This window comes from Dysidea avara, chromosome 14 (genome assembly GCF_963678975.1).
Source record: "Dysidea avara chromosome 14, odDysAvar1.4, whole genome shotgun sequence".
In the NCBI taxonomy this organism is placed as follows: Eukaryota; Metazoa; Porifera; class Demospongiae; order Dictyoceratida; family Dysideidae; genus Dysidea; species Dysidea avara.
The window spans coordinates 12,173,163-12,196,981 of NC_089285.1; the positions used below are offsets into that span (position 1 = coordinate 12,173,163).

The 23,819-nt window shown below is 37.6% G+C and overlaps 3 protein-coding genes across 5 annotated transcripts; 2 read left to right on the plus strand and 1 right to left on the minus strand.

The window, feature by feature from the left end:
- Positions 1 to 73: 73 nt before the first annotated feature.
- On the minus strand, positions 74 to 13,027 carry LOC136244200 (probable ATP-dependent RNA helicase DDX53). Of its 2 annotated transcripts, XM_066035743.1 has the most exons (24): positions 12,864 to 13,027; positions 8,185 to 8,454; positions 7,751 to 7,806; positions 7,457 to 7,592; positions 7,354 to 7,399; positions 7,035 to 7,105; positions 6,901 to 6,982; positions 6,090 to 6,187; positions 5,790 to 5,845; positions 5,650 to 5,703; positions 4,302 to 4,366; positions 4,143 to 4,253; positions 3,896 to 3,969; positions 3,781 to 3,848; positions 3,632 to 3,732; positions 3,206 to 3,293; positions 3,040 to 3,099; positions 2,782 to 2,849; positions 2,667 to 2,732; positions 2,575 to 2,618; positions 2,421 to 2,484; positions 2,299 to 2,373; positions 2,155 to 2,242; positions 74 to 298 (listed from the first exon to the last, which is right to left on the minus strand). In XM_066035743.1, the coding sequence occupies exons 1-24, from the start codon at positions 12,922 to 12,924 to the stop codon at positions 176 to 178; spliced, it is 2,025 nt and encodes a 674-aa protein (XP_065891815.1). In that variant the 5' UTR covers positions 12,925 to 13,027; the 3' UTR covers positions 74 to 175. The 2 variants fall into 2 exon arrangements, with proteins under 2 accessions (XP_065891815.1, XP_065891814.1); XM_066035742.1 differs by having other exon boundaries at positions 3,632 to 3,848.
- A 37-nt stretch (positions 13,028 to 13,064) lies between these two features.
- LOC136244202 (NAD-dependent protein lipoamidase sirtuin-4, mitochondrial-like) lies at positions 13,065 to 14,100 on the plus strand. Its single transcript, XM_066035746.1, has one exon. It carries the CDS (start codon positions 13,088 to 13,090, stop codon positions 13,988 to 13,990), a length of 903 nt encoding a protein of 300 aa, XP_065891818.1. The 5' UTR covers positions 13,065 to 13,087; the 3' UTR covers positions 13,991 to 14,100.
- On the plus strand, positions 14,061 to 21,956 carry LOC136244201 (glutamate decarboxylase 2-like). 2 transcript variants are annotated; one of them, XM_066035745.1, is made up of 11 exons: positions 14,066 to 14,348; positions 17,695 to 17,785; positions 19,040 to 19,146; positions 19,406 to 19,451; positions 19,505 to 19,574; positions 20,377 to 20,456; positions 20,507 to 20,678; positions 20,942 to 21,006; positions 21,113 to 21,344; positions 21,390 to 21,575; positions 21,629 to 21,956. In XM_066035745.1, exons 1-11 carry the CDS (start codon positions 14,126 to 14,128, stop codon positions 21,806 to 21,808), a joined length of 1,452 nt encoding a protein of 483 aa, XP_065891817.1. In that variant the 5' UTR covers positions 14,066 to 14,125; the 3' UTR covers positions 21,809 to 21,956. The 2 variants fall into 2 exon arrangements, with proteins under 2 accessions (XP_065891816.1, XP_065891817.1); XM_066035744.1 differs by having other exon boundaries at positions 14,061 to 14,348; positions 21,113 to 21,575.
- Positions 21,957 to 23,819: the final 1,863 nt, after the last annotated feature.

The following is a 23,819-nucleotide window of genomic DNA, read 5'->3' on the forward strand; positions in this document are numbered from 1 at the left end:
ATTTTAAGTTTAATTTCTCACGCGACACATGTTGTCACATTAGATAATAGACACCCCCACATCTATATGCTCTAACAAGGATGATTATGATTATACAGATAGAAAATGGTACAGAGTGCAATATAAATTAAGTGGATGAATTGCAGTTATGAGATATGATAATGTATACATGATATCACCACGGTCTTCTTCCTCTGCCCCTACCCCTGCCCCTGCCACGATGGCCCCCGTCCATGCTACGTCTCTCCTGGTGTTGTTCAAATCGTTCAGCCATGGCCACCAACTCATCTGGGACATCCTGTAACAACAAATACCAGCTGAATGGTGACTTGTCAATGTGGACACTTGAATATGAGCACTTAGCTACATATAGTATAGTGGCATAGCCCCCAAAATTGGCAATATTGTGCACTTTTCATAAAGCCATGAAACTTTCCACATAAATAGTAGTCCTCAATACATGTAATTTTAGATATAGTGCCATCGCTGATTTGACCTTTGGTGACCTTTACAGCCATTTTTGTACAGAAAATTGATCATTTTTGTCTTTAATTCCAGGAGGCAGTAATTAACTTGTTAAAACATGGTACCAAACAAAAGATCTTGTTGATAGAAACAACTTGGTTTTTCAATAGGTGATTTCATTATAAAGTTATGATCATTTTTATTAACTGCAAAATTTGATATATTTACCTGCCCTCGAGGTGTGAATTACCTGTGGGCATAAATTTATCACCATTTGCAACTAATAAAAATGATCATAACTTTGTAATGAAATCACCTATTGACTTCAAATAAAAACCAAGTTGTTTCTATCAGCAAGATTGTTTGTTTGGTACCGTGTTCTAACAAGTTAATTAGGGAGTTAAAGACAAAAATGATCAATTTTCTGTACAAAAATGATCAATTTTCTGTACAAAAATGGCCGTAAAGGTCACCAAAGGTCAAATCAGCGATGGCACTATATCTAAAATTACATGTATTGAGGACTACTATTTATGTGGAAAGTTTCATGGCTTTATGAAAAAGTGAACAATTTTTGGTTGTGCCGCTATACTAATAGACAGGTTTAACAAGAAGGTGTGGCATTATATTACATCATTTTAGTGTAACGTATCCAGGCAAAAAGATTGGGAATGTAGGGAAAACGTTTCAAAGTGTTTCTGAGCACTGTAATATTGATCCCAAAATACAAACCTTGTAGTCATACTTTATCAATATTCGGGATTGGCTGAAAAGAATAATGGGGTGACTTTTCTGTACAGGTAGTTTATGAATGTGAAATTTAAAATACCTCCTAAAAAACTTAAGTCTGAAAGGCAACTTATTTTACCATGCCTGGGTTATAGTCCTCAAACTACCCGTATTTATTGCTGCTTGATTGATAAGTTCCAGTTGACATCGCACTTCTGTTGCCCTACAGAAATGGCTGGTAATTTGCACATATACAGCGCACTTTTTAGGATCACACCTCTCCATTAAACACATCTATATAGGTTGGCATTCAGCTTTTAAGCTTTCTCCAGTGTTGGGACAGTTACTTTTTACTAGTTACATATTACTTGCAACAGAACTATTTAGTTACAGTTACATATTACCCATAAAATAAAGTAACTATAATAATATTACATATTATATTACTTTGTGTCCACAGCTTTAAGCTGTCACGTGTGAAACTACCACCTTATCATGTGCCATGATGGCGTTGTTGGGCAATGTGCAAATCTTGGTCATAAGTAAGAAGCTGGTGAATAAGCTTCATTCAGTAGGCTTCATTACTTCGTAGTGGCTAGGCGTTACTCAGTGGATTACTAATGAGATTAGTAACTTCGTTACTTGTAGATAATATCACATAATATTAGACTCGTTACAGTAACTATATTACTTAGGTAACGCGTTACATTTGTTAGTAAAGTAACTTGAGTTATATTACCTGTTTTTATAGCGTATTTCGTTGTATTACTTAGATACCGCAAAAGTATATATTGCGTAACGCGCTACATACGTAATGCATTACTCCCAACACTGGGTTTCTCTAAGTCTTTTTTTTTTTCAGGAATAAACCTAATTTGTCCATAAAGCAATTTGTCTGTATTCCTATCAGCTCTCTACCTTAATGATGAAATACACATTTTCCAACACTAAACAAATTACTTGTTGTGCTTCTACTAGAATCTTAATCAGTTCACCAGCCCAACGCCAGTCATCTCTGGTGAAGAAAGACAATGCTTTCCCACTTTTCCTACAAGAAAAATATATATATTTAAAAACTGCACAAATCAACAAAAAAGCTCTTACCCTGCTCGACCAGTTCGTCCCACTCGATGGACATAATCTTCAATATGATTGGGAAAGTCGTAGTTTACAACATAACTATTATACCAGGTATCATTACATCAACAAGGTCATAGGTTACTCACGTTACATCTTTGATGTCCAGTCCTCTAGAGGCCACATCTGTAGCTATTAATATGGATACACGCCCTATATTGTAGAAACCACAAGGTAATCCCAATTATCACGATAATAAATAAGAAATACAGTAACCCAGGGTCATGAGAGTGAAACAATTACCTGTTCTGAAGTCATCCAGAGCTTGTTCTCGATCCTCTTGTACCCTAGAACATGTCACATGACAAATAATGATCTTGTGTAATGTCACCTACCGGTCACCATGGATACTTTGGACCCGAAATCCTTGTAGAATTAAATCTGATGCTAAATCATCAGCCCTGAGTGTGCAACAAGTGTGAACTATTGACCCAGTAATGTTAAACTCACTTGACTTTCCTGGAACAGAATATTAGTGCCTTATCATCGTCACTTAACCCAAGTATAAACTCAACGGTCTAATAAGGGCAATAACATATCACAGCCAAAGAATACATTATGTAAACAGTGCAACCCTGGGACATCTTAAACTGCATATAAACACTAGAGATGCTGAAGTACTTCATAAATCCCTAAAGACATCTCTAAATTCCTCAATGTGGTATGACTGTCCACAGTACCACTGCACTCAACATGAAGGGTACATACCAGAGGTCTCTTCTCTGACTCTTCCACCATTTCTATGATCTGAGTGACAGTGTGACAAGCCTGTGTAAAGATACAAAGAATATCACTGACAGAGAACTTACTGTCAAGCACTATTTTAGTATGGACCCTATAACCATGTAGATAATGTATAGAGTATAATATATACCTGAAGGTCCAGAGAGCCAATATTGACTTGAAATGGGTTCTTCATGTAGGACTGTGCCAGCCTTCTAACATCTGGTGGCCATGTAGCACTACAGGTAGTAGTAGTATATGTAGTAATGAATGATCTGTTAACTATACAGCACACCCTCAGTTATCCAAACCCCAATGTTCCTTAGGAAGTAGTAAAAGTGCTCAGAAAAGTGAACCGTTTGGATAACTGAAGCTCATATATTTAATTTATATACAGAGCTTTGTTGATATACTCTAATAGAACAGTCATTTCCAATTTGGATAAACAAGAGTAGGTTCTACTCTACAATAAAACCAGGGTGATTACTAGAACAACACTTTCTATCATGATGTACACAAATGGCATACAATTTATATACTAGTGACCTTCACCAAGGCCTTGTTGTAATCTTAATACCTTGTCATTAATGTTTGTCGGTCAGGTCGGATATCCAACAATATCTTCATTATCTGTGGCTCAAAGCCCATGTCTAACATCCTATCAGCTTCATCTAATACCTGTAGAGGATCATTATGATCACTAAGGACAGGATCATAGCCACTGACCAAATAAGTGACACTCTTCATTTGTATGATGTCGTTCATGAGAAGATCATTCAGTCTACCAGGAGTGGCTGTAAGTACACATTATGACTAGATTGTAGAAACACAAACACCTCACCTATAACTATGTCAACTCCTTTCTTAACAGTTCTAATTTGTCCACCCCTGTCTCCACCTCCATATATACACACACTGTAAAATATACTCAATCATCAGTTGTATGTTGAGAATGGGATGTATTGTGTGTGTTTGTGTTTGTGTGTGTGTGTGTGTGTGTGTGTGTGTGTGTGTGTGTGTGTGTGTGTGTGTGTGTGTGTGTGTGTGTGTGTGTGTGTGTGTGTGTGTGTGTGCACAATCCAGGTCACCTTTTCATATTCTTGAATGGATACTTGTTTACTTCATTTTCTATTTGTAAAGCTAATTCACGAGTTGGAGACAGCACCAACACTGTTGGTCCTCCCCTCTCAACACGAGGCCTACACATGGTACAGTAGTCACACCATACGTGTTACACAATGTCTTACGTGATCTGTCCATCAATGTGAATAATAGCAGGTAATAGAAAAGCTAGTGTCTTCCCAGTACCAGTCTGTGTAACAATAACAATAATGAAGGCTTGTGTTGTTTATAATAGTCATGTGTACAAGTCACTAGCAAACTTGGCATGGTTTACATGTACAATTGCATATAGGTAACAATACACCAATATTGAAGAGATTGCTTTTAGCCACTACAATTTAATGTACATCTTATGAGTTAGAATAAAACAGTACAACTACACAAAAAGACTATACACAGTATGTAGTTGATGTTGGGCATGTGTCTTGATCAATACACAGCCACATAGGTACTACTAATAAGAAGGCTACACTCCATTAAAAATTTTTGGTCAATGTCAACAGATGAGGCTGCATGGACACACGTGACACATCACCAAAGAGCTTATGATCTCAAAGTTGTCTCACAGCTTATCTGTCTCCTCGACACTTGGGTATTACAGGTTTTTGCAATTGAATTCGGCGACTTTGCAATTGAATTCGTCCCGTTTGCAATTGAGTTCGTCGCTTTTGCAATTGAATTCGTCCCGTTTGCAATTGAATTCGTCGGTTTTGCAATTGAATTCGTCCCGTTTGCAATTGAATTCGTCGCTTTTGCAGTTAAATTCGTCCATAACAAGAATGGCAGCTGGAGCAAACATGAAAACATGATGTAGCAGCTGCTACAAGAACTTGTTCAAGTACAACAGTAGTAAACAACTCTTTATAAGGCAATAATTCTTCCTCTACAGCCTCTCCAACAACATTCCAAACTCTACTCCGCCATTCGCGATGGGTGTGGTCACTCGCGAGCAAGCTAATTAACTTGTCAGACAGCTATCAACTTCGCGTACTACCAGCTTCAATTACTTTCTAGTGTCTCAAGTGTAACTCTCCATGGCATAGATAGTTCATCTCTTAATGAACGGGTTGGTTTCTTGGAGCCGTTTTGTTTATGACGAATTGTAATGCAAACGCGACGAATTCTATTGCAAAACCGACTAATTCAACTGCAAAACCGACGAATTCAATTGCAAACGGGACGAATTCAATTGCAATACCGACGAATTCAATTGCAATACCGACGAATTCAATTGCAAACGGGACGAATTCAATTGCAAAGGCGACGAATTCAATTGCAAAAACCTGTAATAATACACTGTAAACCCTATGAACTCTTGATGTAGGTCCATGCCATATGCCTACCAGACACCCCAAAAATATTCTTTCAGCAATTCCATACATTGCCTGGCTTTCCTAGCTACAAAACAATTAATTAGATTAAAAGGTTGTGCAATCACAAATGACAGTTCTACACTGTCTATACAATTGTTACCTGGGCAATCCCAATCATATCATGACCTTGAAGGGCTATTGGCCATGCCTGACTCTATAACAAAAGCCTGCAGTATAACCAAACTTATAATAAATACATACCAACACCGGAAACTATTTTACAGGCTTTAAATTGCGTACCTGTATTGGGGATGGTTTTGCAAATCCAGCACTGCTTATTGCCTTCAAAATATCAGCTATAGCACAAACACATACACACATTGTGATTATTCAAATATATTCTTCCAAAGTGAAACCAAAATAAACACAAAGACATTCAATAGTAGGAAGAAAAAGCCAAAATGCTTTGCTTAACCAAAAACCTTCTAAGTTTTCAACCTAACTATGTGTTTGCAATCGATACATGCACATCCAATGTCATATAGGCAACTACTAATAGTGCATGTATCAACTGCTAACACAAATGGTGACTACACTTACGATAATGCTTGAAAGCTTCTTCAAATGTCCTCACTGGATTAGGGATGGGTCTATTAAGACTGCTAAGATCAGCCACAGTGATGTTGTTGTTATCAGCCCTAGAAGTGAATAATGGTAAATGTGTGTGTGTGTGTGTGTGTGTGTGTGTGTGTGTATGTGTGTGTGTGTGTGTGTGTGTGTGTGTGTGTGTGTGTGTGTGTGTGTGTGTGTGTGTGTGTGTGTGTGTGGTGTGTGTGTATTGTGTGTAGTCCGTGCGTGTATGTGTAGTGCATGTGTGTGTGTATGTAGGGATGCGCAGTAACTTCATAATGTCATGACACTACAATATTTACAAAAGATATTATTGTTGTCTTAATTTCAGCAGAACAAAACCAACAAGATAGAACATCACCACAGCATTTAATCATAACGAATACTGACAGTTACCACAGTGACAGCTGTTGTGCTAAAAGACCAGAGGTGCCACAAAATATTGATACCGTATAGAGGGAAACTTTGGCAAATGGCCAGCTAAATGGAATTTGGCGAAATAAACTTTAATCTCAATCTTTAGTTATGAAGATGTTAATCTCAGGCACTACGAGTAATTGGTGGGTTAAACTTGGGCAAATTTGTATCAAATCACCAAATTCGCCAAAGTTTTCCTCTATACGGTACACTAATAGAGCATTCAAACAACCTAACATAACAGCCAGTTATATTCTTGCATAATTATCAAAGCTAAATTGAACAATAAATATTTAAATACTGACCAATGATATTGTGATATGTTTAATTTCTTAATACCCATACTAGCATGCACAAAGTGTACCTTATTTGGCTGACTTCCTGAGGAGTCAATTGACTCACTTGTGGATCTTCAAAATAGAAATTCTTCTTAACTTCAGGAAGACCTTCAATGTCACCACATACAGTACACCTTACCACAAACTACATTCACAGTACCTGCCCACTTCTCAGCCTCATGGCTTGCCCTACTAGAGTGTACTGCAGACCAATTGATCCTCTGAGTGGGTCTGTGGAGTACACAGGAAGAACACAGAGTAGTCCACAGTCATACAGCCTACATATATAGGGCATGCATTTTCTTAGTAAATTTTCCTTATGTTTACATAATTGTGACTGGTGAACCAGTGCATACCACATCAAACGGTGTAATAGTGCCAGACATGTCATAAAAGAAATTTCACATATGAATGCACGCCCTGACTATTTGTGAACATGTATTTTAAGATACAAAACCGTTTCATGTCATAATTCTCACTTTTTGTCATAATCATAAAAAGCACTCGGTTTAGAAAATCCCATTCCTAAGACAAACAGAATATACACGCACATTACAGCAACTATACACTACACAAACATACTTTCTACTCCTTTATCAACGTCATCCACATCATCAATTAACTGAACAATCTCCTCAATAAGACTCTTAGCCTTTTGTTGTGCCTCACTGGACCCTATCAACTTGACAGTAGTGATTGAGCCAGGGGACTTGATTACCTGTAAAAATGACAAACATCATAGAAGTGATGTTCAGAGTGCCAACTACCCTAATAAAGCAGTCACCATGTAACGATAATAGTATGGGACAACACGTTGTTTACTCAGGCCATTATGCTGATCATAACCAAAACTTAGGTAGGCCGGTACTGACAAACCTTGATCCTAGCTCCACTGTTTTGTTCCAGCTCTTTGATCTTAGATCCTTGCCTCCCTATGATAACAAATGCAACCCTAATATTTACACTAATAAAGAAATTTCTCATTAATCTATCAACCAGTCTATTGTACACATTCATAAAATCTTACTTTGCCAAGACACATTTACCATTAAAATGCTATGAATAACTGAGCATGCTATAGCATAACTAGAGCTGCACTGCACAAAAATTTTCATACTATTACAACAAAGATACTGTAATCATTTTCACTCTAGTAGTATGATAGTCACTCCAAAACATTGATGATGATGATCAAAATAAATATGGAGATTTAACTTACCATTATTTAAAAACACACATGCACGCATGCAAGCACACACACACACATACACACACACACACACACACACACACACACACACACCACACACCTATAATTCTTCCAACATCTCCTGAGCTGATCTTAAGCTCCACATCATTAGAAAAACTGTTGCTGGTCTGGTATCCATCATCTCCCAGTGATGGACCATTCCTACCAAACCCACTAGACCGTCCTCTCCCACCAAATGGTCTCCCACGATCATAACTTCTGTTAGTGAACACACGAGACTTGATCGTCTGACTACTGTCAAAAGTCTCAACATCATCTCCAAAATAATCATTACGTTTCTGGTCACTACTGTTGTTATTAGTAGTAGTACCTGTATACAACACAGTAACACAATGATAAACAAACATCACCTAGCTACAGTTTGTAATAACTGTTGATTAGTAACTAATTTGAATGATAAAATTTTCAATCACACATTTGTGTTGATTGTATTACTCTGACCTGTGGAGCTTAGTCAGCACTCATTGCTGTACCACTGGGGGCAGCAGGGGGGCAGGACAAGACCACATGTATTAACCATCATACTACCTCTTGAAAATTAACCTATCACACAACAATGCTTGCATTGTAACCATTAATGATGATCACCGTTACCGTTAGCATGAAATTTGTGACTGTCACACATCTTCATCATTACAAGTCTAATTGCTCCATAACAACAACATTTTTTCCAATTACTACTGCAAACAACCAAGTAGAACAGAAATATGTATCAAACCTTGTAGTGCCCCTTCCTCTGCTTTTAGTACAGTGACTACAGTGAAACCTGTGTATTAAAGGCACCTTGGGACCAACCAAAAGTGTCCTGATTATCAAGATGTCCTGATTTTCCAGGTCAGTATACATGTGTTAGGATTTTCCTTTATTTAGAACATTTTTTTGATGCAATTAATTATTAAGTTTTTTTGTAATTACATAGCTACATCACGTGATTGTATTATTCCGTTGTTAATAATGGTGAGAACGTTGTCACCTTGATCAGCTATTTGCTCGAACAACTCATGACATCTATCGCCCAACATGGGGCACGAGAGAAGGACCAAAGTAGCTGGGGAATGTTGCTGATCAAGGCCTGTTGAAGTGACGCATGTACCAGATCGACTGATCCAGGACCTCCAGCTAGCTAGTGTTGTATTTTTTTGCTGCCAAACCTTCAGGACAGCCTTTGCTCTGCCTTTTCATAGAAAGAGAGTCACCCTGTTATTCCTGATCATTTTACTGTATGTCTAAACCACTTGAGGCTCCTTCACCTGCATTTAGTGAACAATCCTGAGCTTTTACAAGAGCATGACAGCATACTGAAGGGCAGATAAAACAAGGTGTAATCGAAATTGTTCCAGAATCTAACACTCCTGTGGCTACAACCGTCCACACCATGGCGTCCTACATCAAGATAAACAAACTACAAAGCTGCCAATCATTTATGATGACTCTGCCAAGACAAGAACCAACTCTGCTTCCCTCAATGGTTGTCACAAGGTAGGTCTAAACTTGATCCCAAACTCTTTGATGTTTTGATTAGGTTTCGTTGGCATTTGAAGCAGATATTGAAAAAGCCTTTCTAATGATTTCTATTTCTCCTGAAGACAGAGATGTGATGTGACTGTTGTGGCTAAAGGACCCTGCTAATGATGCCAGTGAAATACTGGGGTTGAGATTCACTCGCTTAGTTTTTGGACTCAGGCCATCACCAGCAATTTTGGGATCAGTGATATCGCAACATTTAGACAAATACCAATCTCAACATGTCGATGATTTAGGTCTAGGTTGAGAATAATTCTAGTTCACCACAGCTGGAACCACAAGTCTCCTCTAACTCTAAATTTGTTGTAATTGATAGCACTGGCCAATCCTAACTCTTGGGGATTGTTTGGGACAGCAACCTTGACACATTCACTTTCAGCCCGTCAGAGTTGGTGGAACAAGCTATCAAACTCCCTGCCAGTCAGAGGTCACTACAGCGAGTCACTGCCAGTATATTCAATCCCTTGGGAATACTCAGCCCCTTTGTAATCAAATTGAAGATGCTTTTTCAATTTATGTGTTGTGAAGGTTTAGAAATGGGACCAGCCATTAGAAGGGGAATGCTGAAAACATTGGAATGTACTGATTGCAGAATTGAAAACTCTCAACGAAGTTTAATTACCAAGATGTTACTTCAAGATAGATGTATGCCAGATATCTAGTGAACTTCACGGATTCAGTGACGCATCAGAAGATGTTTATGCTGCAATTCTATATTTACGTACTGTTTATGATGATGGAAGTGTATCTGTTTGCTTAGTTACCTCCAAAACAGGAGTGTCTCCTGTTAAGAAACAAACCATTCCCCGCCTTGAACTACTAGAGCCCTGATATTGAGTCATCTTGCAGACAGTCATGAAACAATTTCCAGTGAAGCTCCCTACCACTTACTGGGTGGAATCTACTGCCACTTTGTGTTGGATTAAGAGCAACCGTCCTTGGAAGCAGTATGTATCCAGGCGGATGAATGAAATCTGATCACTGTCTGCAGGTTTTCAGTGGAAATATTGTCCTGGAACAGCCAATCCAGCAGATTTTCCCTCATGTGGATGCAAGTGAATTAGTGAATTGTGCTACTTGTTGGGAAGGACCTTCGTTTTTGAGATTAAACCAGGATGAGTGGCCTACTCTTCATGATCCACCATTTGATGATGTGATGAATTCAGAGTTATCGAAGACTCCAAAACATCAGCTGTTAGTGATGTCTTCTCACCGTCGAGTTATGCATGGGGGAGTCAATGTAACCCTTACAGCAGTGCGTGAAAAATATTGGATATTGAGAGGAAAACAAGTTGTTAAGGCAACAATACGTTTCAGTGTTGTTTGTAAGAAGCAAGAAGGTCCAGCTTATAGCACTGAGCCATCACCTGACCTCCCTGATTTTCGAGTATCTGATGATCCCCCTTTGCCCACACCGGTCTGGATTTTGCTGATCCATTATATGTCAGAAGTGGAAAGGGTGCAGCCAAGTTAAGTAAAATGTATGTGTGTCTTTTTACTTGTGCGTCTACTCATGCAGTACACCTTGAGTTGCCTTGGCAATGAATGTAGACAATTTTTTGTTGGCGTTTAGACCATTTGTTGGCAGCCTTGGTCTTCCAATAACTCTGACATCAGACAATGCAAAGACGTTTAGATGTTCCTGAAAGGAAATACAGATGATATGTTGATCCTCAGAAGTCCAGCAATATTTGACCAATCAGAGAATCACATGGAAATTCATTGTTGCTAGAGCTCCATAGTGGGGAGGCTTTTGGGAGCACGTGGTGCAGACAGTTAAGCGCTCCTTGAGGAAAGCTATTGGTCGGGCTACCTTGCAGTTTGATGAGTTAAACACCTTACTTATAGAAGTTGAATCAACAGTCAATTGTCGGCCATTAACATTTGTGTATGATGATACTGAGGGAGTAAGCTACCCACTGACTCCATCACACTTAATCAATGGTTGTCATTTGACGTCTTCTCCCAGTTCCAGTCATTTTGAAATCATCAGCACAAACAAATCACTTACTAGGAGGGCCAAGAACCAACGTCACATTTTTGAAGCACTGGAAAAGAGACTATCTATTGAGTTTGCGTGAACATCGTAAAGTCAAGCTGAAGAGGACTGGGCCTACAATTAAGGTTGGAGATGTGGTCATTGTGAAGGATGACAATGTGAAACAATTATTTTGGAAATTGACCATGATAGTAGAATTACTGAAGGGCAAGGATGGAATCACCAGAGCTACTCTCATTAATGTGTCTTGTGGAAATGGACCCCCCAAGATTCTGAGAAGAAGCACAAGTCACTTAATTCCAATTGAAGTCAAAGTTAGTCAATGTCAGCCCCTGAGTCTGAGTCAAGGAATGATGAAGTAGAGCCAATCCAAATTCATCCTCATAGACATGCAGCAGTTTTGGGAGGCTATTTGAAGAGTTTGGACTGAACGTTTAGTGTCATATTGTAGTGTTTGCTCCCCTTGTGATCAAACAAGGGAGAGTGTTAGGATTTTCCTTTATTTGAAACATTTTTTGATGTAATTATTAGGTTTTTTGTACGTGATTGTATTGTTCTGTTGTTAATAATGGCGAGAACATTGTCACCTTGATTAGCTTTTCGCTTGAACAATTCATGACAACATGGTAAGGGATACTTTGGGACCATTACCAAGTGTCCAGATTATGGAGTTGTCAAATGTCCTGATTAACAGGTTTCACTGTATTCAGCTCACATGAAATATATTAACTAGTTGTGCAATTTATTGAGTGCACAAGGGCTTGTCACAACTCCCTGACAGGGCAGTGAGCTAGCTAAACCAATTAGTTTTCATGTAATGAATGTATGTTCCAGCCTTATATGTAAGTTTTCCATATTGCATAGTAACATCTGTAACACAATGTATTTATTTATTTATTAATGCTTTACAGATCAAATAACACAAGTACAGAACATTATCAACTGGCTAGTGTGTGGTTAGCTCAGCCTCTCTGCTTGGTTAGTAAGGTACCACATATCTATGTACTTGATTAGTGACCCCAGTAAAATTAACAACAGTCAAGGGCACAGTTCAAAATGTGTGACAGTAGTTGCAAATTTGTGTCTCTCTACCCTCCCTAGATTTGTTATAAAATAACTCCCTTGTAACCAAAATTATGTACAATGCAATACTGAATCTGATATTACTGTACATTAATAAGACAAAGTGTGCTTACTTGGAAAGTAGACTGATAAAGGTAAAGCCTGAGGTTCTTCTTCTTCTTCCCAGTCACTCATTGCGTGTACACACCGTTTCCTTCACTGTTCACAATCTAAATCACTGAATTATGATTCGAACTGTGCTGCATGTGTTCACACTCGTTGGCGCGGTACTTTTTTATTTAACGCGCGCAATTGTATTAACTTTGCGCGTTAAATTAGGATAGCGCTTACATCCGGCATGGCAACTTTGACATCCAACCTCGCATCCAGCTTTAAGTACGTGCCTAAACACAAAGAAATTAGTGAGAAGGAAATAAGGAGATTGAAAGAGTTTATTGCAAAATCTTCTAGACTATTCGTATTGACAGGGGCCGGCGTGTCAACCGAATCTGGCATAAAGGACTACCGGTCACAAGGGGTAGGCCTGTACCACACATCTCAACACAGACCAATGCAGCACAGTGAGTTCATTAAGAGTGAAGCTGCTCGCCAGCGATACTGGGCCAGGAATGCTGTTGGGTGGCCCATCTTCAGAGAATTTCAACCCAACATAATCCACAGTTACTTAGCAACCCTTGAGAACCAAGGAACATTACATTGGCTGGCCACTCAGAACGTAGACAACTTACACTACAAGGCTGGCTCTAGGAAAGTCACTGAACTACATGGTACAGTGTATGCTGTTGTATGCTTGAACTGTCATGCTGTCATCTCGAGGGATGCTATGCAGGAGAAGATCAGTGCTAGTAACCAGGGATGGACAGCAGCAATGTTGGAGGAAGCACCAGATGCTGATGTGGTCATTTCTGAAGATGCTGTTAAAAGTTTTGTAACTCCTTCCTGTGATAATTGTGGTGGTATTCTTAAACCAAATGTAGTGTTCTTTGGAGGTTCAGTCAATAAGAGAATCGTGGACCTGATCAATAGTCAGATTAGTGTAGCAGATGCTTTAATTGTATTAGGGACTTCAGTGCAAACCTACTCAGCTTTGAGACATGTGAAATATGCCAACATGATGAGCATACCTATTGGGATTGTAAATATTGGACCAACTCGTGTAGACAGCCTTGCTAACTTCAAGATATCTAGTCGTTGTGGTTATGTGTTTGGAAAGATTCTCAGCCCTGGAGCTTGTGTTTGAAAGGTGGTGATTGTACCATCAAGGCGAGGTATATAGTACTTCTATATTAATCACGTGCCTTTGTAATTACCAAAAGGTCATTATATATATATATATATATTTTTATATAAGCTTTCAGACGAGGCGTATTAATTGATGGAGGCCACCAGTTTAGATCTCGATTTCATCTTCACTAAAGCCGCTGAAGTAATAAAACAACACTTGGCGAAAAACAGTACACGAGATGCGTCGGTCGTGAAGTTCGTGTCTCCAACAGAATTATTGAACGCACTGGATTTCGCGTTACCTGATGAAGGCCAGTCGCCTGAACAAATACTGGATTATGTCAAGAAAGTAATGGAATTCTCCATACAAGCAGGTCAGTATTTATCGTAAGGCAAAAGCCTGGATGCACACCGGGCGATTTCTCCGAGATTATAAATTACAGCCCAGGTCTAAACCACCAAAGTTTAATACCACGAAAATTTTTAACCACTTCATGCTACTGCCATAGGCCACACAGACATGTGCACCTCGAGGGGGTGGCACACAGACATTCATTGTAGGTAGATCTGCAAAGTCTAAGTCACAAGTCAAGGTCACCAAAATTCGTCCCAAAGTCAACAATCATGGGTAAAAATTAAATCTCCAACACAATCAAAAGGTAATGAAAAAAATTATCACTATGTCACCAGTCAAAGGTTCTTATATTTCAGTGAGTCAAGACTTTGAATGCAGTCACAGATCTACCTACAGTGTGTACCTATGTGACACCCCTTGCACCTTAAGCTAGAGCTGGGCAGTAGAGTAACTAACCTAAAATCGGATGGGCTTCAAAAATCGGATGCAATTACTCGAGCTACAACAGGAATTTTTGAACAACTCATATGTCTTTAGATAGTTCAAGGCTGTGGGACTTTGGGCACCGAGTATCAGCTTTCTCGGCTTCTTTGTCTGGTGGCAGCAGTCCTGCAAAGTCATTTCCGACTAATACGTATAATCGGAAAAAGCAGTCGATTCACGGACACTCACCGTCTACATATCAGACTTGCATTCAATCAACAGTTTTCTACCTTAAAGTAGTAGAGTAACTCATCTGCTTTCTAAATATCCCTGGTTTATTAAATTAAATCCTTGTAATCACGAATTACAAATCAAATAAAATGAGACGTCACTGGAGTAATAATTGCACTATGAATTTAAATATACGGAAGTAAACAGTGTTTGTAATAGTATATGGTGAACATTTCCCATATACATATCTCATACTTAATCAAGTTTTCGTATACTTAAATTTATGGTGCGATTATTACTCCAGTGACGTCTCATTTTATTTGATTTGTAATTCGTGATTAAAATGATTTGATTAAATAAACCAGAGATATTTAGAAAGCAGATGAGTTACTCTACTACTTTAAGGTAGAAAACTGTTGATTGAATGCAAGTCTGATATGTAGAAGGTGAGTGTCCGTGAATCGACTGCTTTTCCCGATTATACGTATTAGTCGGAAATGACTTTGCAGGACTGCTGCCACCAGACAAAGAAGCCGAGAAAGCTGATACTTGGTGCCCAAAGTCCCACAGCCTTGAACTATCTAAAGACATATGAGTTGTTCGAAAATTCCTGTTGTAGCTCGAGTAATTGCGTCTGATTTTGGAGCCCGTCAAATATTAAGTGAGTTCCTCTATGAGATTTGTCAAAAGCCAGTATTGTATTTTGGAAAATATCACGGTATAAATTATACCACAATATGGATTGTAGTTTTTTGAATTAATGAATAAAATAAGCTTTCTCTGGAAAGTGTGCTTTAATGCAATTAGAAGGTTCTCTTTCACATTGGTAAAGTCATGACAATTAATTTTATGTTTTATGGATGCAACTGGTCAATGTTTTGGCAAAATTAGCAAGTGGGGAAGGAGTTCCATCACTTTATTTTGGAAGGACTTTAGCTTTTGCACCTGTCAAAATTAAGATACTCTAATAGAGCAGTCATATAAACTCTAACAAAACAGTCAGTTGCAGCTGAATGATATTTACTTTTCGGCTTGCCGGGTTTGACTAACTGTAGATATAAGGGTAATCTGTAACTAGTCAATCTGGTGATAGAATAACTCCTTACTGTGGGTTTTGGAAAATTACTAGATTCAAAAACATGGAGTAAAACATAGAGTACTTCTAGAGGGCAAACAATCCATGAAACATGATTAATTTGGTATGGCCTAAAGGCAGGAAATAACGGGATGATGTTATGAACCAGCTATTGTCTAACTCTAGATGGTATGATGGTATTTTCTAAACTCATCCAGTACAGTAATGGTATCATTAAAATACCTTCTCCTATGATACGTACCAGTATATCACCCAACTCTACCTTAAGCTTAAAAGGTCGTATCTAGTCTCATACCCAGGCCATTTTTTTTTTCTTTTGTGTGGGGGAGGGGAATCTTTTCCTCTCCCTCACACAAAAGGAAAAATAAGTGGTCTAGGCATGAGACTATGCCACATAGAGATTACAGTTGCTATGCATATTGAAATTAGCCATTGGAATTGCGAACCTAATAAAATTTACTGATTTTAGCGGAATTCTGCATATCTACTGACATGATAAGTTCAAAAACGTACGAGAAACCCACCAAACATTGGCTTAGGAAACATGGTGTCTGTTTATATATGCCTACAGAAACTAGAACAAAGCTATTCTAAACTAAGTTACTCATGCAATACTTTCTCGAAGCGGCTTTCCTTAACTTTTGTCTTTAAACTAAATGGCCCACTAGAGGGTAACAACTCTTCATACGATTCCCTCGAATTACGATTCCCTTTACGATTACGATTACGATTCCCCCGAATTACGATTCCCTCGAATTACGATTCCCGATTCCCTCTTCATACGATTCCCTTGTGTATTATTCATATACACAATGTTCCAGACCGTTTTTTTTGTTTAGACTAATTAGTTTAAGGTGAATTCCCATAGTCTTGGTAACGGGTGAATCCGACAATACATTATGCATTGGGCAAAATGACGAACCGGGTTCAGAAACAGTGCTGGGCCCACGTATCCGCTGCAGCTACAGTCTTGAAAATAAGGTGGAGTATTCCTTAGAGGTATGTGCGTAATTAACAGACCGTTTTTTTGTTGTTGGTATCAGTACGTAATGTTGTGGGTGCTTCGAAAATGCACGAAAATCACTGTGTTTTACGTACTGTTGGGGGCGTGTCCCTTTCAATATTAATGTATTGATTATTAACCAAATAAATTCAATATGGATCAGATTACAGTGGCTATGATCCCATCATCTTTTTTCATTACAGAAGACCATACCTTTTTGTAAAGTTGTTGCTCTGGTCTTGTTACCAAGAAAAATTGGTAGCTAGTAGGTACATTTATAACATACTAAAGATTAAAGATTTAGCATCAAAATATATTTGCTAGGATTTGTCACTACTCACTAGTATATTCTTTCTAAGTGGTACAGTATATGCTTATGAAAGCCTTGAATTTTAGCTTGATGAGATCAAATTAGACCAACTGACTGTTCTATTAGAGTATCGCAATCATTTGAAATGTCACGTGATCTTAATTTTAAAATATCTGTGCAAAATTAGTCAGTCAGGTCCAAGCAGCAACTATTCAAGTACTTACTTATTATACAGCAAACTGGCTTCTGCCACTAGCTACATAGTTACATGGGATAATATATGATGGTATATATCACTGCAGGTCATCCACGTTATTTTAACCAGTTGTACTCTGGCCTGGATGAGACTGGGATAATAGCACAGATGGTCAGTGCAGCTACCAACACTAGTGTGTGAGTTATTATGTTACAAGTAATTCTCTGTGCTAGCCCTATAGCACATGACCATGAAAGTATACAGTATGCATCAAGGCATCCTCAACTACTCTAATAGAGCACACACTTTACATATTTTGAATAGTACTAGTCATTCTCATAATTATATTGGGATTGAGCAAGCCCATATTAAGTGATTGATAAATGATTGCTGTGGGGTATATCAAACTAATAGATATACACCATCAGTGATGATTAAGTAACTCTACACAATAGTGCCATAAGCATATGTGACCATCTCAATAAAGCCCATAGTGTGCACCAAATAAAATACAAGGGGTGATATTTTGCATGCTATTATTGCACTGTTAATTATTGAAGCAAGTCTCTGATCTACCTGTATATACCATCTTGTTCACCTTTCATGAAGAGTTGGTATTGTTCCTGTATACTGTTAAGGGAAACCTTGGTGGAGCTAAACTTTGGCGAATAGCCAGTTAAATAACATTTAGCGAAATAAACTTTGGCAAATTCAAGCTCAATGTTTAGCTATAAAGATGCTAATGTGAGGCACTACAATTAATTGGTGGGTTAAAACATTGGTGAATTTGTAGCAAATTGCCAAATTGACCAAAGTCTTTCCCTGCAAAGTTTCCTTCTATACCGTATAACCTGGGTATGCATGATATGAGCATTCATTTGTAATGCTAAACATTGTTACTTTTTACTTGCAACAAAAAACTATTTAGTTACATATTACCTGGAGCTTATAAGCACCGAAGGCAGCACTTGTGAGCTCCTGATATTACTCATAAAATATTACATATTACACACTACTTTATAAGCTGTCACGTGCGCTACTGCCACTTTATTACGTGACATAATTGGACAATGCATAAATCTTGTATTCAAGAGAGAGTAACAGGTCAGTAAGCTTCACTCATTAATTTGAGGTGGGCTTTGTCATTGCTTCATTGTAGCTAGGCATTACTCAGATTAGTAATGAGATTATAGGACAAAAAATGAAACATTTATATGGGTGTAATTCAAATCAACTTCTTTGCTTCCCCTACTGTATAGCATGTTATAGTTCCAAAATTACTGGGATGAGACTACCTAGATACTAAGTCAATAAAATGAAACACAGGTTTGTTGAGATGGTCACGTATATCATAGCTAAATATTGCTGACTCTCCATGCAGTAAACTGCCTAGTAGTGCACTACATATCGACTACTGTTGTGAACATTATTGACCAATGCCAATTTTGCAGGTACACATATGAAATAGCTCCTGTCTATACTACTATAGAGAGAATTGTAATAGAGAAGATGTGCTCTCTGGTAGGATATAGTGAAACTGATGGAATATTCAGTCCTGGTAATTTTAAATGGGATGCTTTTGTGATGGGAAAATTTGGCTTACTAATTTCAGTGTACTTTTTTTATAAAGAAATTTTTTGAAAAGTTATCATTAATTTTGAGTAGCATTGGTAGGGTGATTTGCTAAATTTTTCATCACTAAAGTTAGTACTAATATGTGCTTATGTTGTGTTTGTATGAATGTATTCACTTCTAACTTGTATATGTTCTATGCTGTCATTACTGTACCATTAGTTGAGGGTTATTTTTGCTTGTAGGAGGATCCATTTCTAATCTTTATGGTTTAATGTGTGCAAGACACCAGTGAGTCATAATGGTGATAGTTACCAGTTTGATATATTGTTCGATGTCTGTAGTCGTTTTCCTGAAGTGAAGAAGACGGGGGTCCATTCTCTACCTCAGCTAGTGATATTTGCTTCTGAACAAGTATGTTATTTAGTGTCATGTCAGAACTTTCTGGTGGTGAAGTGTAGTTTGTTAACCTCATAACAAAGTACCATACCCAGTGTTGGGACAGTTACTTTTTAAAAGTAACTAGTTACATATTACATATTACTTGCAACTGAACTATTTAGTTACAGTTACATATTACCCATAAAATAAAGTAACTATAATAATATTACATATTATATTTCTTTGTGTCCACAGCCTTAAGCTGTCGCGTGTGAAACTACCACCTTATCACGTAACATGATTGCATTGTTGTGCAAATCTTGGTTATAAGTAAGAAGCTGGTGAATAAGCTTCATTCAGTAGGCTTCATTACTTTGTTGTGACTAGGCGTTACTCAGTGGATCACTAACGAGATTAGTAACTTTGTTACTTGTAGTAATAATATTACGTAATATTAGATTCGTTACAGTAACTATATTACTTAGGTAACTCGTTACATTTGTGAGTAAAGTAACTTGAGTTATATTACCATTTTACAGTTAATTTAATTACTCCTGGGTCCTGACCACCTAATACAACCTTACCATATAAATCATGAGTTGAGGTATAGTCAGTGTTGGGAGTAACGCATTACTTATGTAATGCGTTACGTAATATTATTACTTTTGTGGTAACTAAGTAATATAACAAAATACGCTATGTGTCTTGTGATGGAACAAAATACAAAACAAAGCCCACACAATTATAGTGAAAAATCAGACCTGCTGGCATGGGGCTTTGAGACTGGTTTCCCAGTCATGGATGAATACGTACTGTGTACTTTTTCTCTGGCCAGGCTCATTATTCAGCACAGAAATGTGCAATGATCATGGGAATTGGAATGGATAATGCAGTTACCATCAAATGTGACTCAAGGTATTGATATGGTATAGTAACTACGTACTGTCATATGGTTGTTGTTGAAGGGGTAAGATGATTGTTAGCGAGTTGGAGAAAGCTGTGACAAGTGTTAAGAAGGAAGGGAAGTGTCCTCTAGCTGTGATAGCTACTGCAGGGACCACAGTTATGGGAGCATTTGACCCCCTCACTGAAATTGCTGCTGTGTGTAAAAAGCATAAAATGTGGATGCACATTGATGTGAGTATTTTCGTATGACAATTTCTTGTAGCACAGAATCCAAGTTTCTAAATTTTGCCTATCTGATCACTATCTGGTGCTCATATTAGCCAAAGCATTTTGCAAGTACTATTTTTAAAACACTCTAATAGAGCAGTCACTTTGTCATTTGGTTGACTAATAATTAGATGCCTGCATGTAGCCAGCTATTGATTGTAACAGTACCTATTTTATAGGGTGGATTTTGCATTATATATTAGCATGTTTTGTGTTGTATGTTGTAGGCAGCTCTGGGAGGGTCTGTGCTTGTATCTGAAAAACACAAGTGTCTTTTAAAAGGAGCAGAATTGTAAGTACATTTACATCAACGACATACTACTCTGCATATCACACACATAAAAGTTCAGTTTGTTTACGTGCACTTTACTGTATAAATGGTCCTCTTACCACTGTAGATCTGATTCACTGGCTTGGAATCCTCATAAAGCTTTAACAGTACCACTGCAGTGTTCAGGGTTCATTACTAAACATAAGGGACTACTAGCACAGTGTAACTCTGCACATGCTAACTACTTGTTCCAGCAAGACAAGCGCAGTTATGATGTGTCTTACGATACTGGTGACAAGTCCATCCAGTGTGGACGACTAAATGATGCCTTCAAAATCTGGCTCATGTGGAAGGCTAAGGTATGCCATGGTAGTTTAGCTGTTCACTATTATGGTCCATTACAGGGCAAGGTTGGGCTGGCGAGGCAAATAGACAAGGCAATAGGCAACACAAAATATATGGCTGAACAAATCAAGAAGAGAGATGGATTTGAACTAGTATCTGAACCAGAGTACACTAACTGCTGTTTCTGGTACTATCCACCATCCATGAGGGGGCCTACACCTCCTGACCCTCACAAACTCACCAAGGTAGTGACATATACTACTGCTAGTCTTATTAACACACGTACCTGTTGATGTAGGTTGCTCCAATAATCAAGGACCTTATGGTAAAGTCAGGCAAAATGATGATCACCTATACCCCACTGGGTGACAAGCCTAACTTTTTCCGTATGGTCACTATCTCACCATTATCCACTGAAAGAGATATGGATTTTGTGCTTGATGAGATTGACCGCCTTGGTCGTGACCTTGCGTTTTAGACTTGCAGTTTTGTAATTAACATATTTTAGTTATAGTTGGATCTTATGTATTTACTATAATTATTTTATAAAGTGCAGCAAATTTTTACTTTTTATTATACAATAGTGTGTTATAACCTTAGGAATAATTATTAAACTTGTTGGAAAAGGTCTCATACTAACAAGTGTATACATAATATACAAACCCTCACTGCATGCTGTATATAATAAGCTCTATAGATGCTAAGAAACAGTTTGGTCTTTGTTTCAAGCACAAAGTTACAGCTCATTTTGTGTTTACAATCAGGTCAAAATACTCTTGAGTTCACTTGTCTGCATACATGTTTAAGAGCACTGTTTCAATTAATCTAGACATGTTTGTCTATACTATAAAATTCTTAAGCAAGCACTTAGTCAAAAAAATATTTTCAATCAACTATATGCTAACTCAGAATTCTGATATATGCAACTATGCTATATATCATTGTGCATGCAAACACTGGAGCTACAACTCATAATTGAGAGATGTATAGCTAACTTTATTTATTTACATTGTGCAACTTCTAAAATAATAATTAGCCATGAGTGTAAGTATGGCACATGCGCACATACTAAACCTAATTCGTGACCTGGTCTATATAGCCTCAAAATCCCTTAGAGATTTTGTTATAGTTTAATACTGAAAAGGAGATAAACAATTAATATTAAGCCAATTTATATATTATGTATTTTCAGACTATAAGACTGGCTTTTATTTATTTATTTATTTTTACTTTACAACATACAGAATTACAATGATACATGGTTACAACAGATATAGTTATAATTTGATTAGTTGGAAAAAAAATACATATATATATTACAAAAGTGATTGTTATTACAATGGTTAGCTACAATTGTTCAAGATTAGGTGGTTTGGGGGACTTACAATGGCTACAGGGACATAAAAATGAATATTATGTACATGCGTTAATCAGGATTAGTTTCAAAATGATTCCATAGGTAGTTAGTAAGTTTTTTGTTGACCGTTGCTCTAAGATCACAATTGATGATTCCAGATCCGCGGTAATCGATTGAAGTAAAAGTTGCTAGTTAATACACTAGTGGGGTTTCTATATGTTACTTGTACCTATAGTTGTGTATTTCCTGATGACTAATAAAGCCTTATCAACATTAAAGGAATTGTTTGGAAATTTTAAACACTTAATCAGAAACATAACGTCTGAGATGTCTAGAAAATACACAAGTGGCAAAATCTTGAAAGTCATGAATTGATGTTTATAATCACTAGTGTAGTCATCAAGACTGAATATATTTTGTTGCTCTATACGTTGAAATCACTCCAGTGTTTTAATGTCTTTCAATAAGTTGGGTTTCCACAGTACAGAACAAAACAGAAACTGCATGACTTCTGACAAGTGATAGCTAAGTAAAGCTGCATCTTGGACTGGAAAGTGATATTTACTGAGAAAGAATGTCGTATAGTAGTCCTAACATTTTGTTGGACTTAGTCACCATTGTGTGTAGTTTGTGCATAAACTACAGATTTACAATTATAGCTATATATAAAACCGCAACACATGCATGCAATATGTAGAGAAAAGGCTGGCAAGATACAGTTGGTTTTACACTAGTAGCTTATGTAATGCCAGGATGGTTTTACATAGCTAACTGCACCAATTAAAAAAATAAAGCTGATTTATAATTAGTGGCTAAAAAACTAAAACTGGCATGCATGATACACAAACTGATTTGCATAATTTAATTGTAAACTTAAACTCTCCAACAGCTAGCCATAGTAAAACTGGGCAGCATGCAATGACTTAGCTGTTGAAGGTATGCTTATATTAATGACATAGAAGAGATTTGTGGTTCATATGAAAGGGTAGAAAACAAAAGTCTACCAATCTCTGTAATTGCCAAGTCACAAGAGCTGATAAAGCTAGATAATTGTTTACGTAACTATAAAACAAGTGTATAAAACAATTTCCAAAATAATTTCATAGAGACTGAAACATTGATATGTGTTCCT